Source organism: Medicago truncatula, chromosome 8 (genome assembly GCF_003473485.1).
Source record: "Medicago truncatula cultivar Jemalong A17 chromosome 8, MtrunA17r5.0-ANR, whole genome shotgun sequence".
NCBI classification, from domain to species: Eukaryota; Viridiplantae; Streptophyta; class Magnoliopsida; order Fabales; family Fabaceae; genus Medicago; species Medicago truncatula.
In genome coordinates this window covers 5611736-5637451 of record NC_053049.1, presented here as the reverse complement: position 1 = coordinate 5637451, position 25716 = coordinate 5611736, and the positions used below count along the sequence as shown (strand labels likewise).

At 32.1% G+C, this 25716-nt stretch overlaps 1 protein-coding gene, 1 long non-coding RNA gene and 1 pseudogene across 3 annotated transcripts; 2 read left to right on the top strand and 1 right to left on the bottom strand.

Moving 5' to 3' along the window:
- Positions 1 to 1851: 1851 nt before the first annotated feature.
- LOC11425519 (mixed-amyrin synthase-like) lies at positions 1852 to 20079 on the top strand (annotated as a pseudogene).
- LOC120577415 (uncharacterized) lies at positions 10827 to 13699 on the bottom strand. 2 transcript variants are annotated; one of them, XR_005643484.1, is made up of 3 exons: positions 13337 to 13699; positions 12871 to 12974; positions 10827 to 11142 (listed from the first exon to the last, which is right to left on the bottom strand). It is a non-coding gene; the product is annotated as an uncharacterized lncRNA (long non-coding RNA). The 2 variants fall into 2 exon arrangements; XR_005643483.1 differs by lacking the exon at positions 10827 to 11142 and having other exon boundaries at positions 12783 to 12974.
- A 2108-nt stretch (positions 20080 to 22187) lies between the features above and the next one.
- LOC120575808 (beta-amyrin synthase) lies at positions 22188 to 25127 on the top strand. Its single transcript, XM_039828984.1, has 7 exons — positions 22188 to 22265; positions 22457 to 22531; positions 22646 to 22702; positions 23350 to 23718; positions 23848 to 23928; positions 24233 to 24316; positions 25005 to 25127. The coding sequence occupies exons 1-7, from the start codon at positions 22188 to 22190 to the stop codon at positions 25125 to 25127; spliced, it is 867 nt and encodes a 288-aa protein (XP_039684918.1).
- Positions 25128 to 25716: the final 589 nt, after the last annotated feature.

Here is a 25716-nt window from a genome sequence, read left to right as displayed (position 1 = left end):
AACAATTTTGTTGATTCAAAGAAATATAATATTAAAAAAAATATGATAATTTATTTAATATAGAGTCAATTATAGATAAACTTAAGTTCTTAAAACTTGTGAAGCTGGCGTTTTATAAATAACCATGTTCTTTTTTATTTTCTCTATGTATCCATGTACTATCATTTTTTACGGTGTACATGCACCTTTTTTAGTCGGTAATTGTATTTTTTAAGAGATAGTCGGGTAATTGTTCTCCTTTGAGAGTTTTCAACTTATAAATTGTAACTAATAACACCCAATTTGTTATGCTTTTCAAAGTTTTTCTTAGCCCATTTGCTATTGTTAAGAGTCCCACATCAAATATGTGATGACCTGACAATGTATTTATAAATGGAGGCAATCCTTATCTCAAAAACTGATTTTATGAGACTGCGTTAGGTCCAACCACGATTTCTAAGATGATATCAGAGTCTCTTCAAGATTCACTAGGCCACCTGCTATCAGGTTTTCGATATTGGGTCACCCACCATTTATGTCTACGAACCAAGCCCAATACTGCTGGTCGTGAGGAGGTGTGCCACCTGCTATCAAGTTTTCGCTATCGGGTCACCCACCATTTATGTCCACGAACCAAGTCCAATAGTGCTGGTCGAGAGGAGGTGTGTAAAGAGTCCTACATCGGATAGATGATGGTCTGACAATGTGTTTATAAGTAGAGACAATTCTCACCTCACAAGCTGATTTTGTGGAGTTGTGTTAGGTCAAATTACGATTTCTAAGAGTTATGACTAAAACTATTGTTTGAACCTAATCCATCAAGACATTGAAGAGAATCAAACATAAAATTTTAAGAGAAACACGTTCTAAGGTCTAAAGTAAACAACACACCAACTTAAATGGGTTTACGATTAACTATATGTCCATATTCTTTGTTCGTAACACATAGTTTAACAGACAAATATCAACATTATTACGTTAAATACATTTAAGTTTCGTTGGTGGTTGTCACTTTCTTTCCGTATTAAAAGAAGAGCATGATTTACTACATAATATGGAAGTAACCAATTTTTCTTTTTGAAAACAAGGCACATAATCTTCCTTCCCTTTCGTTAAAATTATGTTCGTACTAGTATTTATCACTGCTTATAACTTAAATTTAACTCTTCCTTTCTCACCTTCATGTTGTTAAACATGTTTCCATTTTTTATTTTCTTGACAAGTTTGTCCCTCTCAAAAGTAAACTTGGAATGGACTTTTGCCCCGGTAAGTTGCATGTGGAGGAGAATGAGAGAAGACAAGATAATCATATCGCATTTTGTCAAAGAAAAAAAGAAGAAGATGATAGTCATATCACATCAATAATAATAATAATAATAATAATAAATGTATCCATATAACTATTGTGATATAGTACCATACTTTTTGACTAAGATATAGTAGTACTATACTGTATAATCTGTCAAAAAATAAAGTACCATAATAAATCATTTTCCTAGTGTGATACCAGCGTGAGGAAAAATATCGGACACTGCATAGTATATTCTTTTCACTAGTGTAAAATAGTTGAAATTGGATGCATAATCATCAAAACAAAAGAATTATCAATTGTTCTTCTATGTTCTTTTGTTTTTCTTGCAGAATTAACAATTTTTTTTTTTTGCAGAGAATCGACAATTTAACTCATTTTCTCGATAAAAGTTCCAATTAGGTACCAATAATAAAAATAAAATCTTTAAATATTTTCTTTTTAATATAAATTAGATTAGATAAAACAAACTCTGAAGCACGACATTTTGAACAAGATTCAATCATTCATAAACTTCTATTCTAAGAATAAATAAAACAAAAGAACATATAATAGCAATTGATGAATCAATATATGCATGTGTGTAACTTAAATAGTTGAAATTGGACATCAAAATCAATTGTAGAATCGATCGTGAGAGTCCATAAATTGATGTTGTAGTCTTGCAGTATTAGAAATTCCCGGGATCCTTGCGCTTGAAGTCTTAAAGAACAGAAAGAGGATCGAGAATTGATTCAATTTGAGATTGAGGATTGAGAATCAATGATATTGATAGATGAATGGAAATGTTATACTATTTATCTTGTTCATTTTTTTAACCGTTGCCATGATATTAAATTTAAAGAGGTGAATAGGTGAAGAAGAGGAGGAATGAAGAAGGGGGAATTTTTTGATGTGAATTGTACGGTTTGAAGAAGATAATTAATAAAACAAGTCTGCGTTGTTTTTAGTGATTGAAGTTGTTTAATAATTTTTTTTGTTATATCAGCAATATAAAAATTGTTGAGTACAACATTTTTTAGGCCCCTTGCAATTCTGGCCCTGGGCAACTGCATACTAGGGTAAACACCAGCGACCAAGCCTATCTTTTACCGGAGCATATCACATTTTTTTTCTTTTCATAAAAATTAGTTGGTCTATTGTAGCAAACCCCTAAACAATGAAATTTATAGTTCACAAGATTCACACTCGGCAACGGTGCTTATGAATGTTACTCTTCTTCGAGCATTCATGCATTCCCTCTTTTAGATTCCTTTTTCGATGGGTTCTTGAACAACCACCATCTTCGACTTCTCAATCACAATATTCCAATTTCAATTTTTAATTCATCTCTCCCTTCCAACTCCTTATCTTCAATTACGTTTTTTGTTTTCACTTTCCTCTCCGGTCCATTCTTTCTCGTTGATATATAGTAATATCTTTTCCTTCTCAATATCTTTTCTTTCACACCCAACAAGTACGTACACTTGTTCGTGTTACTTCGTAATTTGGATAATAAGACTAGTACAACAAGCTTTAGCTTGCTATTTATAGTTGCAAAATGCCATTGCCACAATCACTTTCATTTACAGTAAGAATGGCATTGGTTGCATTTTCCACACTCTCCAGCAATTGCAATTGCTTGCAATGTATTACATCCATCGAAAGTAGTTTTACACGTTCACGTCATGACACTAATATATGTTGTGGGATTACCTTACACACACAAATCTCATAGTCGAGTTTTTCCTTTACCTAAACTGTATACATCGAAACTCGCAATATATTTAAAGTAAAGAGATATAATATATAAGATGCGGAGGCTGAAGATAGCTGATGGTGGAAAAGACCCATACATTTTCAGCCTTAACAACTTTGTGGGGAGGCAGACATGGGAGTTTGATCTTGATGCTGGTACTCCTGAGGAGAGGGCTCAAGTTGAAACGGCTCATAAAAATTTCTATGACAACTGTTTCTATGTTAAGCCCTGCAGTGACCTTCTTTGGCGCTTTCAGGTAATTATTTCTTCGCTGTAGCAAACAAAATATACAATCACATGCATATCCTTAAAGATGTTCATCAACCGGTTCAATTCAATGCAAATTTCGATAACTCAATGGAAAAAACAATAACTACCGAAAATTTATAAAAAAAAAAATACTGAAAAAATGATATAATCTTGGATTGATTTTGGATTCGTATGTTAACAAGTTGATCAAATTCAATTCGCATTGACCTTAATTTAGTACTCAAGAAATACTTAATTTAGTTTTCTGAAGATGTCGAGTTTCGAACCATGCCATAAAGATGAAGAAAATTTTGGCACCAAGTGATCGATCGCTCGGAAACATGTCTGAATTACTTAATTAGTCGTGCAATAATGAAAAATGTAACACACATGCATTTTTTTTTTTTATAAACTTATTGTCTCAACTAAATTTTTTAATAGCCCAAAATTTTGTAAGAGAATCTTATCTTATAATAATGTACAAATGGTGTATATTTATATGTGTATAAATTTGTAGTTCTCATCCATATATACATTAATATAGCATATTTTCCATGTTTGTTTGTGAGATATGTAGATTCTGAGAGAAAATAATTTTAAACAAACAATAGCAAGTGTAAAGATTGAAGATGGAGAAGAGATATCAGAAGAAAAAGTGACAACTACGTTAAGAAGAGCAGTAAATCACATATCAGCACTTCAGGCTAGTGATGGTCATTGGCCTTCTCTAAATGCCGGCCCTCTCTTCTATTTTCCTCCCTTAGTGAGTACTACTTATTGCTTATAAATTATAGACATTCTAACAAAATTTGTTTGTCTCTAATTACATTTTAATGCTTACCTTTCTTATTCAAAAAATTAATGCTTACTTTTCTATTATGTCCCTTACTTCCTTCAAAAAAAAAAAAAATATTATGTCCCTTACTATTTATTGCTTTATCTTTTTTCAGTTATTTTAATTTATGTTTTCCATACCACAAACAAATAACTTTTTTGTAAAATAATTCGCAATTGTTCATTTCTATACACCATTTCATGAAATGATGCTTATATGTTTAGTAAGCTATACCAGTTCAACATTTCATGAAACATTCAGCCATCAATGATAGAAATGAACAAAGAAATTCAAAGTTTGAAAATTTTATGTTATTGTTTATGAAATTGAAAAACAAGACTACCAAGTAATTCAAAATTATTTTCAGAAGAAATTCTCAATTGTTTTTAATACGTGTGAAATTAAAATCACATAAGATGTATATTCTTATTAAGCACTAAAACATTGCATATTCTGCTAAAAAAACAATGCATACTCTCTCAAAAAAGAAATGCATACCGCCTGCTTTATATACAAATTCTTTGCTAATGCACTAATCAAGATTGATTTATCCACTTACTCAAAACACTACATGTCTTTTGTATGTACGTTATAGGACATCTTGATTTGATGTTCCCCGAAGAGTATCGGAAAGAGATTCTCCGTTACATATATTGTCATCAGGTATTGTTGAGTCCCACATTCAGATAAGTAGAAAATTTTGTCGCATTAAATTAGATATGAGTTAAATTTAAAGATGGTATTACACTTATAAACAATTTGTTTAGCCACTCACTTCTGGACCATTCAAAGCATCACATTTGACGAGATATGATCTGAAAATGTGTTTAAAAGTGAATAATATGTATCTCACTTTACAAGTCATTTTTTTATAGGTATGAGTTAAGCCTAACCCTAACTTTATCCACACACAAGCCAAATAGTGCTAGGTATAAGGGAGTGTATTGAGAAAATCCAAGTCCCACATGGAAAAGAGATTAGGTCTTACAAGGTGGTTTTTAAGAACAAGTTAAATCCAATATAAACTTGAAATTATAGAAGAGTCTATTGAATATCCGATATTGGCCATTATTAGGCGTGTCGAGAGTCCCAAATTGAATGCATTAAGGTTGGAAAATATATTTATATATAAGTGGGTGACATCTCACCAAACAAGTTAGTTTTGTAGGGTTGAGTTAAGCTTAACCTAAATTCTAAGAGGTATACTTGTTCTATTTCTATTTCAAAACGTATTAGTATTAGGTATGATGGAAAAAACAAGAGAATTAGTTGAAAGATATGCATGCAAAAAACTATCGTTTAATGATTGCCATGTTGCATTTTCATTTGAAGAATGAAGATGGAGGATGGGGACTACACGTAGAGGGTCACAATATCATGTTTTGTACTGTACTCAACTACATATGTATGCGAATACTTGGAGAAGGTCCAAATGGAGGTAAAGAAAATGCTTGTGCTAAAGCAAGAAAATGGATTCATGATCATGGTGGTGTGACATACGTACCTTCATGGGGAAAAATTTGGCTTTCGGTAATGTTTTACTTCATTTTATAAAAAAGTATAAATATGCACGAAATAGTATACCTATATATATGTATAGCCAATTTGATTGAATATTGAAACTATACAGATACTTGGTATCTTTGATTGGCGTGCAAGCAACCCAATGCCCCCTGAGTTTTGGATGCTTCCCTCATTTCTTCTTAAGCATCCAGGTTGTATTATCTTGCTTATGCTGTCACTCTCTTTATGGAACAATATCTCTTTTGAATTTTATATGTATGATTTTAAAAAAATTATTAAATTTAGTGTTTATATATTCTATCTCATTTTTACCTTATATACAAAATACAGCTAGAATGTTGTGTTATTGTCGATTGGTATACATGCCTATGTCTTACTTGTATGGGAAGAGGTTTGTCGGTCCAATAACACCACTCATCTTAAAGTTGAGAGAAGAACTCCTTACAGAACATTATGAAAAAGTTAATTGGCAAAAAGTACGCCATCTATGTGCAAAGGTGAGGGGTATTATCTTTGATTAACCACAATTTGTGTGTGCACATTTCACTACTAAAAAAACTAAATTTAGTGAGGGAAAACGTAAAATCCCTCTCTAATTCCGTCACTAAATTTTGCGACCAAGGAATTTGTGAGGAATTCCATTTTTTCCGTCACTAATTTCCCTCGTTGATTTTGTTTTTTCTAGCAGTGATTTCCTCTTTATAATATATTATTACTGTTAAAAAAATGCAGGAAGATCTTTACTATCCACATCCTTTGATACAAGATCTAATATGGGATAGTTTATACATATTCATGGAGCCACTTTTGACTCATTGGCCATTAAACAAGCTGGTTAGAGAAAAAGCTCTCCAAGTAGCAATGAAACATATCCACTATGAAGATAAGAATAGTCGATACATAACCATTGGGTGTGTGGAAAAGGTAGTGGTCATGATATAATCAAACATTAAACTTTAGCCATATGCATCAATTAATGTGTAATAAACAATTCTTTTTAGGTTTTGTGCATGCTTGCTTGTTGGGTGGAAGATCCAAATGGAGATGCATTCAAGAAGCATCTTGCAAGGCTCCCAAACTATTTATGGGTTTCTGAAGATGGAATGACCCTGCATGTAAATATAATCTTACCATATCTAAATGCAAGTTAATTACTAGAATATTATTGCATCGTCGTATATAAATGCACTATAATGCAGAGTTTTGGTAGCCAAACATGGGATGCTAGTTTGATCATTGAAGCTTTGCTTGCCACTAACCTAACTGAGGATATTGGTCCAACACTGGCAAAAGGACATGAATTCATCAAGAAATCTCAGGTATGCTTAATTTTAGTGATAAGAACATTAAGTTTGCTATTCGTAAATTTTAAAAATACTCATCTATTATCTATTAACTCTTGTACTCTCTCTTTATTAATATGAGCGTAAATTTTCACTTTCGGAGCAACTGAAATTTATTAGAATCACTTACACCGAGAACAAGATGTAACATGGTGCAATCGAATACAGAAGTAGTGATCGCGCATGTTTGAATAAATCCAGAGTAACACTAAGCAGAAAAAAGAACAAACAAATTAAACTGAACCAAAATCTCAAGGCAACACAGTGCCTGAACATACAGCAAAAGAAACAAATAAGATAGGCTGCTGGTATAAGGACAAGAACATCCAGAGTCCAGACAAAAATTGAACAAGCGCCGTAACTTGAAGAACAAAAGACTGTCAAGGTCTGAATCGATATTTAAAATGAACAAATAGCATAATTTTTTCTTAGTATGGAACCTGGTAAAAACCATACTTAGTGCAACACAAATAAGAATAATATATTTCTTTTTCTAATAATTTTTTTTTTGTAGTGGCCGGGGTTTGAACCCTATTTACTTATTTATTTATAGATATATACACATCCATCAATATTTAAAGTTCCTTATCATTTGCATACTTTTAGTCTTTAGAAAATATATGACACGTTTATCACAAAGTGCAAAGTTAGTGTTCATTAAACTATTGCATATTAATTGGAAAATGTGTGTGCTGCTACTATTCAATTTACAGGTTAGGGACAACCCTTCAGGAGATTATGAGAGCATGTACCGTCATATGTCCAAAGGGTCATGGACCTTCTCTGATCAAGATCATGGATGGTCAGTTTCAGATTGCACTGCAGAAGGTTTAAAGGTAACTAACCAACTAACTATAGGTCAGTGGTATCTATTTTTTGATCAGATGCAAAATACAAATATTTGTTAACTATTGTTTTGTTTTGTTTTGTTTTAGTGTTGTCTGCTTTTATCGATGCTGCCTCCGGAGATTGTGGGGAAAAGATGGAACCTGAAAGGTTATATGATGCGGTCAATATCCTATTTTCTCTTCAGGCAAGTACAACATACTATTGCTTTGTCAAAAATATTCTTAACTACTTAATTACTACTATTTTGTACCATAGAGTGTTTGATCCATACTTTAGTCTTGGAATAATATGTGGTAATTAATAAGAAGAAATATTCTTTTTTTCATTTGATTTACTTTTTTTCCAAATCAATTAGACATACAACCGATGTAAAATATACTCCCCCGGTCTCATATGTAAGAAAAAATTCTTTTTCTAAGTTCATTAAATTAAATAATTAATGTATCTAGTCTACATTGTAAAACGAATACATCAATTATTTAATGAGCCTAAAAAAAAAAAACTTTTCTTATATATGAAATTGGAGAGTAGTTTATAAATCAGTTGGTAAACCAGCCAGTTAGAGTAATTGTAGCAGTGTGAATTTGGTTGGACATTGCTTGGTGCCCACATAACAAGAGTTGGATTTAAAGTTAATTGTGACGGCACTATGGTGGAGTATGGTCTTAAAGCTGCGTATGGTGGTGTTCTAAGGACGTCGAATGGCGAGTTTTTTGTGGGTTTTTCTCGGAATCTAGGAACTTGTTCAATCACTATTGCTGAAATTCGGGCCATTAATTTATCAAGGTCTGCAATTAGCAAAGACTAGAGGATTTTTGTAAATTTTGATAGATAGTGATTCTCAAACAGATTAATCTTATTGAGAGAGGATGCCCGAGAACACTCCTTGTTATGGGTTTAGTTGGTGATATTAGAAACTTGCAGCGCAGGTGGCTTTGATTAAATTCTCTCATGCTCTCCAAGAGGGAAATCAAGTGGTGGATGTTTTGGCTAAACTTTAGTCTATCCCAATTTTGTCTGTTGAAGATTTCTTTAGCTTTGTTAGCCGATAGAGCTGGTACTCTCTTTCCGAGAGGTTTTTAGTCTTTTCTTTTTGTTCTTTTGTTTGGGGCTTTTAGAGTAGTTACTTTCTATAAGTTAGCTCGGAAGTCTCATTTATTCATTATCTCGACATTCCACATCAATTATGTTTACTACAACAAATGCAATAAAAGGCTTTCTAAATTGCTTTTAAAGACAACGGACATTATAAAGTTGTTATTTTCAACTAATTCAAAAATATGTTATACAATATTTTTTTGCACTAAAGTGATCTTTTTGCTTAATTTAAATACAACTATAAGTCACCGGCTGCATACATATATAGAGTACTATTCGTCGGAAATTCGTAGAATAGATCAAAAATTTCCTATGAATAATTTGGAAAATACTTGGGTGACATAGAGTTTGATGACATTGGTGACATTGGCCAATTACAATGTCATAATGCTTGTGAAAGAGAGAGAAATACAAGCATTGTGACATTGTGATTGACCAATGTCACCAATGTCATCCAACTCTATGTCACCCAAGTGCTACCCGAATAATTTCCTCGATAATTTCCTCGGAAATCAATTTTTCCGACGAATTTTGGATGTTTTCCGAGGAATAAATTCCTAGTAAAACCAGTTATTTCTTGTAGAATAGATCATGGGTGTTCAATTTTCTTATGCTACATGATTTACTTTTGAGGCATTGTTGCAGGGTAATAAGGGTGGTTTACCAGCTTGGGAGCCATCAGAAGCTTTAGAATGGTTGGAAGTAAGTCTTGTGATATTAATAAACGAATAATTAGCATACATGTTAAACATTTTTTTTAGAAATCATTCATGTTAAACATCTTACATTAATATTGTTCTATATGTGAATAAATATCATCTTTTCATTTCAAAATATAGCATATACGCCATATTAATTAATTACATCTGTTATTAATTTTCAGCTACTCAATCCAATAGAATTTCTCGAGGAAATTGTAGTTGAGCGTGAATATGTTGAATGCACTTCATCATCAATTCAAGCTATGGTTTTGTTTAAAAAAATATATCCCGAGCATAGAAAGGAAGAAGTAGAGAATTTCATTGCAAAAGCAGTTAAATTCCTTGAAGATAAACAAACAAGTGATGGTTCATGGTATGGAAATTGGGGAATTTGCTTCACTTATGGTTCTTGGTTTGCTCTTGGCGGTCTAACAGCCGCCGGTAAGACTTATGAGAATTGTGCTGCAATTCGCAAAGCTGTTAAATTTCTGCTTACAATACAAAGAGAGGATGGTGGATGGGGAGAGAGCCATCTTTCAAGCTCAAAAAAGGTTTGTAGTTAAATAATTAATTATTATTATTTACTAATAATGAACTAAATTAATTGCATGGTATATTTTTAAAATGATATGACTGATGAAAATAATATATGCAGATATATGCACCTCTTGAAGGAAGCCAATCAAATATTGTACAGACATCATGGGCTCTAATGGCTTTGATTCATGCCGGCCAGGTACCTTCGCCGTTTACTGTAAATTAAAATTCATGCTTTTTTACTATCTAACTACAAATGAATGTTGTGTAAAAGAAACTACTTATAAATACAGGCGGAGAGAGACGCTACTCCTCTTCATCGTGCTGTAAAATTAATCATCAATCTCCAACTAAAGGAGGGTGATTGGCCCCAACAGGTTCATCTCAATTAATTGTTTGTTATTATGACTCTTATATATTTATGCATACTAGAACTTTAATATTGCGTGGGGAAGAGAAATTATGAGTTGTTTTACAAAATTATCCTTAATAAATGGTATGGAAAAGATAAATGAAATAATTGAAAGAAGAGAGAGTAATTAATAGTTAAGGATATAATAGTAAAAGTAACATTAATATTTCATCGGTATTGTAAAGCGACATATAATTTGGGACAAATTTTTTTTCCAAAGCGACATATAATTTGGGACGGAGAGAGTATTACAGTACAACACCCAAAAAAAAAAAGGAAAAAAGTTCAAAATTACTGCAACAGGCATTACATATATATCAAGGGCACACGGTCAGGAATAAAAACATTTCAAAGCTACGTCGACAAAGCACAACATCATGTATGACATAAATCTGGTTAAATCTTCTGCACTTTAACGGACTTCAATTTGGTAGGTTTGTTAGATGATCCTTGCGCAACCTCATCTTCAATTGTGGTTGGCTCAACACCGTCAACAGACCTCAACATGGTCTTCTTTCACGCCATCCATGAGTAAAACACGGCCAGTCAGTCTTCTTCTCAACAACCACTTCAAGTTCATTATAGAAAACACCGATAAATACTACAATTCGTCTAAGTTCAAGACCAAAATCGTCAATCAACACGGAGTGGATGACGACTTCATGATATTAATTTAGAAAAATAAAACAAATGATATTAGAACAAAAAAAAATTGAAACAACAATAAATTAGAAACGTAGTACTGCAACAGAAAATTTGAAACAACACAAAAAAAGAATATAAATCATCTGCGTTTCATAAGCAGATTATTCAAAAAAAAAAAAAAAAAAATATATATATATATATATATAGGTTGTATCAAGAGAGATGAGAGGGTTGAATCCTAACCATTGGATTAATCTTTACAGTGATATTTAATTTAAAAAATTACAGCTAATCTTTTCATCCTCTTCCTTCTTCCCTCGCGTCTGGTCTTCTCTGATGGTAGTGAGCGGTTCAATTTTTTTTCCGTAAATTCGAACCTCACGTTTTCAGATCATGGGAAGAGGCTTTACTGTTGCATAAATTCTAGTTTTTCACAAAAAAAAAAGAAAAAAGAATCACACAAAAGAGAGGTTGGGATTATACTGTTAATTAATCTTTTACTATATATTAAATCAATTATGTGATTCATCAAATCAAAATGTTGATTCTAAGTGTGAATCATCAAACAACTGGAGAGCTATGAGAAGTATGAAGATTTGAGAAAGAAGGGTAGTTGGATCTCATAGTGAAATGATTTTAGATGAATAATCAAATTGGTTTCTTAAATCTAGATTAACCATCTTCTATGAAATAATTATCTCCTAATTTAATTTTTATGGATACACAACCATCTTTGGATCTCAAGGTAGGGGAAAACTGGAAACGAGGAAGGGGAGAACTGGAAAGGAGGAAGCCAGTGAGTCTGGGACGAATGATACAATGAGGAGAGACTACATGTTTTCAAAATTTATCTCAACCGTTAAGATTAATCCAATGGTTAGGATTCAACCCTCTCATCTTTCACAATAAAACTCCTCTCACTTGATACACGATGACATATCTAGTGAGAATGGGTTAATTATATGAGAATGGTGAGAACACTTATCAACCTTTAGATGAAAAATAAATGGTTCGGATTTAAAAGTCTCACATGTGTCTTAACATATTCTATTAATTCTCAACTCATTCATTTGTTCATCTTCCCTAAACAAGAACGTATGTCCACCCATAGCCATTTACCTCGAGATCACTTTTCATTAGATATGTATTTCAAAGAATTTCTTTAACGTGGTGTTTTTCAAATCTCTTCTAACAATTGAATCTTTTTTCTCACCCTCGTCTTCATCATCCCACCAGTTACGATGATACCCATATGCATCTCTGTTCCTTCCTTCTATTGGTGTGTCGAATTGAATTGAATTGATTTTGCTAAGCACTCTTCTCTCAATTCATTGGATTAAATCCAATTTAATTTAATTGAAGATTTTGTTTGAATAGGTAATATATATATATATATATATGAGAAGGGAAAAAAAAACGAATAGAATTAAAAATAAGGTAAAGAAATAGAAACAATATATTCATGGATGTCGTCTCATAAGGCAAGAAGAATACTTTGAAGCAGAAAAGAAATGAAAAAGAAGAGTTTGAAAAAACAAACAATTAAAAATATACAGAAGCAGCTCTATTGAAAATTGACTGCATTGATAAAAAATGACAACAACAGTAGCATAAAAACCATTAGAAATAAATCAAGGACAATAGAATAAACCTGTTTTTGATTCTACTCAATGCCAAACGTAAAAATTTTAAGTCTAGCAAACTCCAACGTCCTTTCATCGCCACCCGTAGTAATAGCAGACCAATCCACTTCAGCTGCAACAAATCAACTTGACATAGTTAAAGAAGCAAACATGACAATGGAAACAGAATAGCATTCCAAAAAATTATAACATCAACTTGAAGAATATCATTATTATAACAGAATAGCAAAGTCAACACAGAAGAAAAAAAAACACATGATTCTCATAAGCAGATTATAGTAACATGTTAGCAATATCAGCACAGAAGAAAACTATTATAACAACAGTAGTATAATAACAGAAAGATGAAGAAGTTATAAACCAAGGCAGCAGAACATAACTACTGGCTCGTGAGTACCAAAACTGACAGGAAATGGAGGAGAATGTGAAGCTAATGTGTCTTTAACTTCTTGTGAGAAGCGACCATGGTCTTACCGGTGACAGAAGCTTCGAAGTCGGAGCGAGATACACCATAAACAATGAATTCAATCTTGCTAATACAATTACCTGGATGCACTTGTATAGAATAATCATTCAACCGTGTTTTTCCGTTTTATTGAACACGGATATGGGCGTATTTGGGCAAATTTGGAAATGGATATAGATGTAGAAGCAGAACCCGAGAGGAAGAAGTGGAAGAATCACGATTTACAGAGAAAGGGGGAGTGGACGGTGTGCGATGGGGAGAATGGGTGCGAGAGAAAGGGGGTGGAGATGGGGAATCACAGAGAGATGGAGAGAGAGGAGGGTTAGGTCAGAGCCATGGTTCGCAATGAGATGGATATGCAACACTGTATTGGAAACAGTTAACATTAATTGTTTGTCATTTACAATGCACGGTAAACTTGAATTTGAATTGTGGCATGGGGAAATGAAAGTTTGAAGTCAGATTAAATCAAAGGATGAGATGAATGCCTAGCCAAATGATGAGATCTAACGGACCTCCTTGATTGGCGCCTAAAAAATCTAGGTTTAGGGTTTGCAAAGTCATTAGCAATATTAATTAGGACTAGGACTTTTGCCCGTGCTAACGCCCAGGACATTAAAAATGGAGAAGCTAATATATTATAAAGAGAAATTACCGGGCTTTTCTTAAGGTTATGGTTTGTGATAATCGCAGACTTGATATGAATTTTGGTTCTTATCCGTTGTGTGTTTTATTTCAGTTCATGTGTTATGACTGTTATTTGCTTGAGAAATTTTTTCAATTAAACTGCTATCCCTTGCACACACATTGGATTCCGTCTATATAATCTACATAACTTAACCACCAAGATCCCTAAGGCTTTAAAATATGAGATAATTCTTCATATAGATATCTTCTAATTGTATATTTTTATATCAAGCTGCATAATCAACCTTCTTTCAAGATTCATAGAGTTGAATTTGTCTGCTGCAAAACCATTCAATCTGCAAAAATAGATAAGGAAAGTGTCAATATTTTAGATGAACGGGTATGAGGTAGAATTGTCAAAAGACACATAGTAGTGATTTCTACCAACATACGCTCAATCACAACAAATATAAACTAAAGAAACTGTGAGGGAAAATATAAAAAGAGAAGCATAGAAAACTTTCACCACATCCTATTGAAAATCCAAAAACTGTCTGAAATTTCTTACATGGTAAGAAAGGAGTAAAACTTCAACAATTCATTTATCACTTAGACGGATCTAGTGTGCTAACTATACTGCTGTACATTAGTAGATTCAAATCAATCAATATTGAATAAGTGATTTTTTAAAATGATAACCAACATATATATTATTTCAAAAGAAGTAACATATTATAATTAAATTTAAGAACTATCAGAAAAAGAAAAAGAAAAATCTTCTTACTATTTGAGTTGGTGAATATTTTAGGTGCTACTGTTATTCCATCTTAGTCTTGATATCATATTGTTTTTTCCAGTTCTGGAACGTTGGATTGATATTATTTCTTCTGTTTTTAAAATTTAATTGATTTTTTCCTCAAAAAAAAATAATACTTGATTTTGTTCTTTATGTTCATTAATACTTGATTTTCCTCAAAAAAAATAATACTATTTTTATCAAGCAAAAAAGGATAGAAACACATGAGTAACACTTTCAATGATTAGATTAATTTGTGTTATCTTGCGCTGTAGATTTGTCTATTCCATGTAGTAGTAGCATGAGTAAAAAGGGGAAATATTTAGTTAGTTGCCAAGTTTATATATATATATATATATATATATATATCATGAATGAAAGGTGAAGATAATGTTGCTGATAAAGAATAGAGAATTAGTGAAAATAATTGACTATCAAACAGTTATTATTTGTCTCAAAATGAAAAATATTTAGTTAGGAACTATGAGCATATTCATATATGAGCAACATCTCACAAAATATTTATCCAATTGCATAGCTTCAAAAAAACATAATATGCTTGACTTTCAATAATTTGGATAGACCGATTATTGCAACCAAACATCACAAAAGTTGGAAGTAGTAAAAAAATACACCATTAAAATTTACATCACATGACAGTTGACAAAATTTGAAAAAAAAATATAACTCCACACATAAAAGGAGAGTTCCAAATCATTGTTTGATCTAATTTTCGTTCAAATCACTACTGGCACTACAAAAAAACGCGTGTTTTCCGACGGCTAAAAAATGTATGTTCCGGCGGTTTTAGCCGCCACTATGTACAATTTAGGCGTTTTAAAAACTGCCGAAATTTTGCCTGCCACAATGTTTAAAGCGGCAGTTTTTACGTAGCCGCCACGTTGTCCGCCATTTTATACTTGGCTTATAGTGGCGGTTATTTAATTGTATATAGCGGCAGTTTTAACCGCCATTATTTACATAATTGTTACAAAGCCAATAGGTGTTTTTGGCATTGTTGACTGCCGTAACATGCAGAAAGTACCGGCAGTTTTAACCGCCAGAATTTACTTCTGATAATTAATTATTGAGATGCCACAATTGACATATAAAATGACACAATGATCAAAAAATTGAAATTATTTTATTTATAATATTATTATTTCATAGGAATATATAATTGTACATTTCTATTTTTTGAACAAAATTAAAGGACAAACAAATTTTGAACATTGTCATTGATATATTTTTATAATTCAACTCAAGTGGAGTTTGATACAAATATCCAAAACCAGTCTTAAATATAAACAAGTCTCCAAACATAAAGTTACGCAAACCATCGCCACCATCTTTAGCTATTCTCAAAATAACAAGTTTCAAAACATAAAAATGACTAGACAACTTATGTCACTAAAATTAGGACTCTCATGCTCCACGTGCGTTGCTTTCATCTGATGATCTAGTTATGTCATTGGGTGTTGGAGATTCACTTCCTACGTTTGATGCCTGCGAAAAATATTATAATTGTTAACTCATATTAAGCAAGATATTATTGCCAATTCAAAAACCTAAGCAAAGTAAAAGCTTGAAAATTGAAGGTACAATAACGAAAGCCAATGTCACAATCACATATAAACTTGCATATAAATAAAAGGAGTTTATAACCAGACCAAATAATTGCAGCTTCACATACAGAATTAAAGAAACACCAAATAAGTCTAACGTGAATATTCTATTTCATAAAGCAAATATATAACAAATAGAAGTTCACGGCAATATTTTTGTCAACTAATTATTGAATGAAAGTCGTGTACCTTGTAGAAGGTCTGTACTAATTTTCCAATCACCCAAACCTTAACTTGCGGTCACAGTTATAAAGGATAAATTCCAAGATTGTTGTACCTGATGCGTAAACAGCAACCGCAACACCGCAACTTCAAATAATAACAGGCAACCGCAACTTCAAATAACAACGTAGCCACCCCAACTTCGAAAAACAACGAACCAGTTTCTGCAAAACAAACACAGTTATAAAGGATCATGTTTTGTGTGCTAGCAATTTGGCAGAATCATGTCATCTTTGTTTAATAATACACATAAAAAAAAAAAAAGAACTTGCACAAATAACATATTGAGAGCTTTCAAATAATTACTTTATTAAACTAATTTCAAAACAAAAACAAGAAAATCAAAAACCAAAACCAGGAAATCATCAATCAAATAATTAAAACTGGACTTTATTATCAAAAGTGAACCTTATTAATCAACTAAAAAGAAGAATAATACAAAGATGAGGGTTTGGGTATTTTAGAATCAGCAAACAAAGATGGGTTTGAGTCAAAGATTGAGAAATCCATGGGTTTCAGGTTCCAGATTGGGTTTATAATCGAAAATACATCAATAATAAACATTATTTTCAATTCAATTTACATGATTATGAATCCATTAATCACAATCGACACAAATTGACGGACCCGTAAAAAAAATCCAGACAAAAGGTAAACAAAAGATTGGTGCCAAATTTAACAAATTAGAATCATCAAACCCTAAATAAACCAACAAAAATTTGGGAGGAATCGCGACATTGAGACTAAATGTGAAGAACTAGGTTCAAAATTTGAATAGATCGAGTGAGAGAGAGGACCTGAGAAGGAAGTGAGACGGCGAGTGACGGAATCGAAAGCGGTGGCCGGAGAGACAGGACCTGAAGGATTCGATCGCCGGAATGAGACGGTGAAGGACCTGAAGGATTGGATGGGAGAAGACGAACTGAAGGTTCGATGGAGAAGATGAACAACTTGAAGAGATTTTATGTGTTAATAAAAAAAAAGAGGAGGGATTTTATGTGTTAAAAAAAAACGGTGTTAACACATATACATTACTTTATGTGTTAAGAAAAAAAAAAAAAAAAGAGGAAAAGAAAAGATGGAGGGATTTTCCCCTCATAACATAAAAAACGAGGGATTTTCTAAAATTTTAGGGAAAAAAAAGAGGGAAGTTAGTGCGCCAAATGCTGTGGAGTTGAAAAAATTAAAAACGTTAATACTGGCGGTCTAAAATGCCATAATAAACAAGGTTAATTGTGCCATAATATTTTGTTCATACCGGCAGTCGAAACCGCCGTAATGTACAGAAAAAAGCGGCGGCCATAAAAACTGCCGCAATACACTGGTTATAGTGGCGGTTAGTATGGACCGACGGTTTAAAACCGCCAGAATTAACGCGTTTTTTTGTAGTGTGGTTGGCAATATGGTTACAAAAGCAAAGTAGCACCAAGCACCATCTATCTCAAAATCATCTTAGAGGTGGAGAGTGATTAGACTCAAAACACAATTCAATTCATAGAAAGGGAAAAGCTATTACCTTGAGAGAAACTTTGCAAAATTAGCAAATCTGAACAACGATGGCTTCTTTCTCTTTATCTGGAGTGGCAGGTTTTAGGTGGAAAAGTTGTGTTGTTCTTTTTGTTTGTCTGGATGATACGATGCCACAGACGACAACGGCGAAGGTGATGTTGGAATCAAGAGCATTGGTGAAGGGCGACGACAGGAGAGAGCTGCGGCGACGGCAAAGAATTTTGTTTGAATGTCTGAGAGTGAGGTGGAAGATGAACAACTCAAAGGGGGAAGAGATTTTTTTGAGTAAAAGCAATCTGAATTCCAACACATAAAGAAGGAATAATGGGAGAGGAGAGAAGAGAACTTAAAAATGAAGGAGAAAGAGGTGGGCATCGATAAGTGTGGAGTCAATTTGGGAATTGGAGGATAATTAATGAGTCAAAACTTGGATAAGTGCATAGGAAATATACATCAAATTTGAAAGTTTGACTCAGATTAGATCAAAGGATGAGATGCATGCTTAACCAAATGATGAGATCCAACGGCCTCCCTTGTTTTGGAGCCAAAACTATTTAGGTTTAGGGTTTGCAAAGTCATTAGCAACGTTAACAAAGATTAGATATAAGTATGATATGATTAGATATAAGTATGATAAGTATGATTTCATAATAAGGAAATTTTTGTCATGCTTAATTAGTGATAAAGTGAATGAAAATTAACCTAGCTCACCAACATTTTCATATTTAACAAAATATGGATTTTTTATTTATATTGGAAAATAAAGTATTATATAAAACAAGGAGGAAACATAAAGCGAGTACAAGGAGTACTTAAGTCCTCCTTAAAAAAAAAGGAGTATTTAGGTCCAGAGACAACACTAAGCAACTAAAAAAAAGACAACAACAAAATAAAAAATTAGGGAAAAACACAACAAGCCGGGAAAGACCTGCCAAGAAAGCACCCACCGAACCAAAGAACACCAAGTCCCTCCAGAAGAAAGGAATCAGAACAAACCGCCATTGAGCGGTAGGTACAAGTGGATCCTGGCCAGCACCTGAGAGAATGACATCCCGACACCGCCACCACTACGAAACCCTATAAGTTCCATTACAATACAAGTTTCCCCTTCGACTTATAAAAAGAGTAGTGCTTCCAGACATTTTACCAAAGGAACCATTTTTAGGAAGAAAATTTAACCCAATCTGCCGGGTCATAACAAAGGCGGATTTTATTGTCCAGTTTTCTATGTTTATTTTGTTAAAAACTCATTTAAAAATGATTTCAAGAACTTAAAAATAAAGTAATTAGTGATTCATAATCGAAGTTCAGATAATATAGTTATGCCTTGCAGCAAAAAGTGTTTTATTAGCTGCTACTTTTGTTCCTCAAAAGTTAGCAGAGCATGTCAAATTTACCATGGCAGTTTTCCATCTTGTTATAAATAATATGAAAATGGTTTTGATAACCTAGATCAACTTACTTGCAAAAAGATAAAGGTAAAATAAAAATTGAAGGATAGAAAAAAACTTGTACGATAAAAAATTTGACAGTGAGTTATATGTGGTTCTTACCACTTTGTCTACAGAGAAAAAATAAACTTGTATATACTTCCATTTATTATTTTTGTATCTTTAATTAAGTTCTTATTTATGTTTGGCAGGAACTCACGGGAGTATTCATGAAAAACTGCATGCTGCATTACGCTATGTATAGAGATATATTTCCAATGTGGGCTCTAGCTGAATATCGTAGACGAATTCTATTGCTTTCCTCTACAGTTTAAAATGTGAGCTTGAGCACAAAAAGGAAAAGCCATATCAATAAAGAATCAGGAAAACCGGCTGATAACCTACTATCAAACTATCTACAAAAGGAAAATACATCATTATGATATAATGTCTGTTTGGGTTCAACAATGATAAAAATCAAATTTTAATGAATTTATTATGTAAAATTGATTCTGATCAAAAGTGAATTGAATATAAATTTATTTATGTTTGAATATATTTATGTTAAAATGGGTCGAACAGTAACAATGACAAAAGATTCAAATTCGAGCTTTAAGTTATTACAATTGTGTGTTTGGAGGGAAAGAGAGGAGATGGTTTACTTTTTTTTTTTTAAAAATAAAATTAAATTATGGACACTATATATAAAATGTTTTTAAAAATTTGAAATAAGAACATGATAAATGATCATATAACACTTCAATCAAGTTTATTTTTTTAAAAAAATATTGCATATTGTCTATAATTTAAAAATGAAAAGTAAGTCTTTCTCTCTTAAACACTTAATCCAAACACACCCTAAGAGTTTTATCTTCCTGGCCCTCAACTATATCCAATACACACAAGAAAATTGTTTTCATCCTACCATCCCCATATTCTTCTTCAATTATTTGAGGGAATTGCCACATGGAGCCTCATGATCATTATAAACCAAAAGGGCACTAGCCAATGCAGAAGAACAAATTTTAAAAGGTTTGGATTGTAATGTAAATTTCGAAACAATTTTGTTTTTTGGTTAATTACAATAATGCACAAAACAGTAGCAAATATATCAAGGAGTAAACATAAAGTGTTTTTACATAGAAGGAAATTGAGGGTAGTAAATTTCTGAAATCACCAATTCGTACATTAAAGCCTTCGAACCAAAAGGCACAATGAAAAAATCGAAGCTTAACATGAAAACCCCAATCACTTCTACACACAAAACAATTTATCTGCAAATTATCGAACACAAACTATCGAGAATGAGGGTTCGTAGGGTTTAAATCCCAAAGAAAAATTGAATGAGGATTCATAGCCATCGAGAATGGTTCAAAGTGTTTGAATTCAAAGCAAAGATACATAACATTTTTGGATGAGGGTTTCAATGCCGAGAATGAGGATTGGAGGCATTGAGAATACATCAAAGGGTATGAAGGAGTTTATTTGGATGGTTTGAGGATTTGAAAACATTTAGAGAGTTTCAGATTTTTTTTTTTTAATGAAAAAAGCGAGTTTGGTTTTACCTACGGATTTGATCCGTAGTGATAGAGCTGAATCAGAACTTACGAATCCGTAGGTATAGGTGCTTCGGGTTATACCTACAGTAAATAGACTTTTACCTACAGTTTTGTAAGTTCTGATTCAGCATTTTACATACGGATCAAATCCATAACTCAAACCTAAAGTTTTGCCTGACAAGTATAAGGACTTTTACCTATAAAAATTTTCTGTTACTAAAAGTCAAGTCTTTTGTAGTGGGGTTGGGGAATCAATAGTTAGAAAAATTGAAATAAGGGGACCAAAAAACTGAATTTTTAAATAAGGGTACCAAACTTCAGAAAAATGAAAATAGGGGGAACCAAAGTGCATTTAGGCCAAATATAAAATTGTTGCCTTTGGTACTCTACCAATTGTTTTTCCTTAAAAAAACTAGGTACTACCGTAGAGCCAAAACATTGTAGTGAAAGTTCCCATCTTTCCTCTAATAATAATAATAATAATAATAATAATAATAATAATAATAATAATAATAATAGTATTATTTTTACTGTAATTAATAATAAGAACACATTAGTTTTAATAAATACAAGCTAGGTTGACTTATAAGCCAATTATATGTTGTACAAATGAGACAAGTCTTGTATCATACAGAAACAAATTTTCACCACTTGATAAATAAATTCCACTATTAAATTAAATGAGATATGATATGACTTATTGATCCAATAGTGAAAAATACTTGTAGATAATGTAGGACCATTTTATTTATGCATGTTAGACAAAGTCTGTTTTATAAAATTATAAGCAAATATATGCTTTAGCAACATCTCGAATTACTATTTAAGATCACCGGAGAGCTGTATAACCTTACCGAGACAGTTGTCTGTTGGTTTAGGAATTGGTATGTAAGTAAGAGGACATTTCGGATTTATTCGCTCAAACCTATAAAATTAAGAAGAAAAAAACACAGTTTTAATAGATTCAAGAAAACTCCTGCAAAAGAAAAATAAATTAGAAACGTGAATGATCACTATATAGGTTGATTTACAAAAGAAAGTGAGAACGAAACAATACTTACTTGTAATTAAGGATGAAATAGTGTAGAAATATGGTCATTTCAAGTCTAGCTAGGTCACCTCCTGGACAGAGTCGCGAGCCGATTCCAAAAGGAAGAAATGTTCCTGCTGTAGGATTATAATCCTAAGCACATAATCAACATCATACCTAGCTTTAAAGGTAACTTACTACACAAGTTTTTCTATTTTTTTTTAGGGGGGAAACTACACAAGTTATGACCAACTTAATTTATTTGCGAGCTTTCGTCAATTACATTGAATATATGTTGATAACCTGCCTTTGTTTTCTTCAATGTTTCAGTGTTGTCTACTTTTGTCAATGTTGCCTCCAAAGATTGTGGGGGAAATGGTTGAACCCGAAAGGCTATATGATTCAGTCAATTTTGTGTTGTCACTTCAGGAAAGTAAATTTAAATTGATAATTGATATCAAATTTCACATGCTACATGTTTTTCTAATAATTAACACAACTTCTTATTATTGCTTGCAGGGTAAAACAGGAGGATTATCAGCGTGGGAGCCAGCAGGAGGTCAAGAATGGTTAGAAGTAAGTATTATATTTATGAATAATGATGTGTATTGATTAATTAATTAATTAAATATGAAAATTAGGCTAGAAAATCTCAAAAAAAAAAAATTTGGGAAGAGAAAATCCCAAACAATATAGGGTAGGGTTTGGATAATTATTTCAATTTTTGAAGTGAAGTTCCTTTCATAACGCTGAAGATATTTTTGTTGCTAATATAGTTGGAGTCTTAATTACCAGCCACCTGGTAATCGTACAATAATTTGTTTGAATAAAGTTTACTATTCAAGTACTTTTATAGACTATATTGTAGATTCTTCTTTAAAATAATCTTCAAGATTATATCTTAGAAACAGTGATCCATTTATAAAATTTTGAGATGCTTTCATTTGAAGAGAATTATTGGAGGTAGAGAAGAGTATATGAATGTAAATATGCAGACATAGACAAAGAATTGATGCATCAATGTAGATGAGTGATGTGGTTGCTATTCCTACTACATACTTACCAATATTGTCTATTTCCTATTTACTCTCTAAATCTATCTATTTTCTCTCTACAGAATTCATAAATGACAATAGTATTTTCTTCCTTTTGTCATCAACAAAAATTTAAAAGAAAATATACACTTGAGAAAAAAAATGCTAATTATCTGTCTTGATTTCCAGCTATTCAATCCTTCAGAATCCTTTTCGGACATTGTTGTTGAGCATGAATATGTTGAATGCACTGGATCAGCAATTCAAGCCTTAGTTTTGTTTAAGAAGCTATATCCAGAATACAAGACAAAAGAGATAGATAATTTCATTGCAAATGCGGTTCGATTCATTGAATCTTCACAAACAATCGATGGTTCATGGTATGGGAATTGGGGAATTTGCTTCATTTATGGTTCTTTCTTCGCACTTGGCGGTCTAGAAGATCCTGGAAAGACATACACAAATTGTCCTGCCATTGCTAAAGCCACAAAATTTCTGTTCCAAATACGAAGAGAAGATGGTGGGTGGGGGGAGAGCTACCTTTTTTGCTCACAAAAGGTTCGTTATTAACTATGAATTATGTATGAAATAGTTTAAAGGCAAAACTGCATCAATCCTTTAACTTAATTTATTTTGATTTAAAAAAAAATGATGTTTCCTTAACTAAAAATAAAAATTATAATGCAGACATATGTACCTCTCGAAGGAGGTCGATCAAATATTGTTCAAACTGCATGGGCTCTTATGGGTTTAATTCATGCTGGCCAGGTTTGTATGAATTTAAAAATAAATCATAAATTTACTTTCTAAATTATCAACCTTTCTTTTATTTAGTCTCTAAATTATATATACACACACGCGCGCACATATACTCCCTAAAGTATATATATGAAATCCGTCAAATTAGTTCTTAAATTGACAGATTTTATATACTTTAAGGAATATCTTCTACGATGTAGAATTTTGAGAGATCAGACGGAGGATGTTTGATGTCCTTTGTATGGAGAGGATCCAGAATCGGTTAGTCATATGTTTGTTATCTTCAAAATAATTGCTAATTTCTTATGTGCAGGCGGAGATAGACCCAACTACTCTTCATCGTGCTGCAAAATTAATCATCAATTCCCAATTAGAAGAGGGTGACTGGCCCCAACAGGTTCATACTCAATAATTTGATATTGATAATATGATTGTTATATGCTTAACAAATATAAAACCTAAAGTTGAAATCAGGCTATTACAAGTTTATATCTTTACAAAATGGACTTGTAAAGTGAAAATATCACTCCTTATATACTCATATCAAATCTTATTTAAGCAACAAAGTTGAGATCCAACAAGACGCTGTTGGATAACTCGTGAGCTTAAATCGCTTTCAATAATTTTCCTAAGTTTACATGTTTGTATTTATTTTAGGGTGTGTAATATGGTCTTGTTTGAAAGATGGATTACTATTTTAGTAATTTTTAATGAAAAATATTACACACTCCTCATTTTTATCATTATAAAATTCATTTTTTATTAAAAATAGTAAAGGTTTATCTCTAGACCAGTCCATAATAACGCACCTATGTATATATAGACGGTGGTAGTTTCTCATTAAATCTAACCTTACAATCTTGTCTTATATATTCACTAGTTTTGTAAATAAATTTTCACCTATTAGTCATTTAATTCCTAGCCTCATGGAATACATTATGATGATCTCCATTTAGTTTTTCTTTTGTGCTTCTTTTACCTGAATATATGAAAGTGTAATACTCCACAGTTAACATGTTGAAACAAAACTTGAAAACGACACAAAACACATATACTAATTGCGTGGTTTTTTTTTTTTTTGGCAGGAACTGACAGGGGCATCCTTGAAAACTTGCATGTTGCATTATCCAATGTATAGAGATAATTTTCCAATGTTGGCTCTAGCTGAATATCGTAAACGGGTTCTTTCTCAATCCATTGCAGTTTAAGTTTAGAAAGATGTGAACACAAAAGGGATGAAGCCATAAAGAATCAAACAAACCAACTGATAAAATAAAATAAAGCAAGCTGTCTATATGTATGTGACATAAAGTAAATAAAAACAAGTTTCCTTTTTTGACAGAATAAATAAAACAAATTGTTCAATACATTGTATTGTGTTTTGAAGACAATTCAGTACATCATATATTAAATTTCATACATAAGTATTTGATATTCTTAATTCTTATATTCAGTTAATGTTGATTTATGTATCCACGTATGTTTTCTCAACACCTTCCTTCCACTGCAACATAATTGAGTTTCAGTAACACTTGAAAACTATTACTAAATCAAGAAAAATGTTACTAATTCAATTTAGCAACATTTGAACAATTGTTAGGTAAAACCCTTGTTACAAAAAAGCTTTAGTTGCATTTTATGGTATTATCTATAACATTCAAATAGTGTCACAAAATGTTACATTATTGTAACACTTTTTGTATCACGGTAATAATAAAAAAAAAAATTACATTCATCATTTTTGAGAAGTTGTAATAAGTGTCGCAAAATCGTTTGGACTAAAATTGTTAATTTACC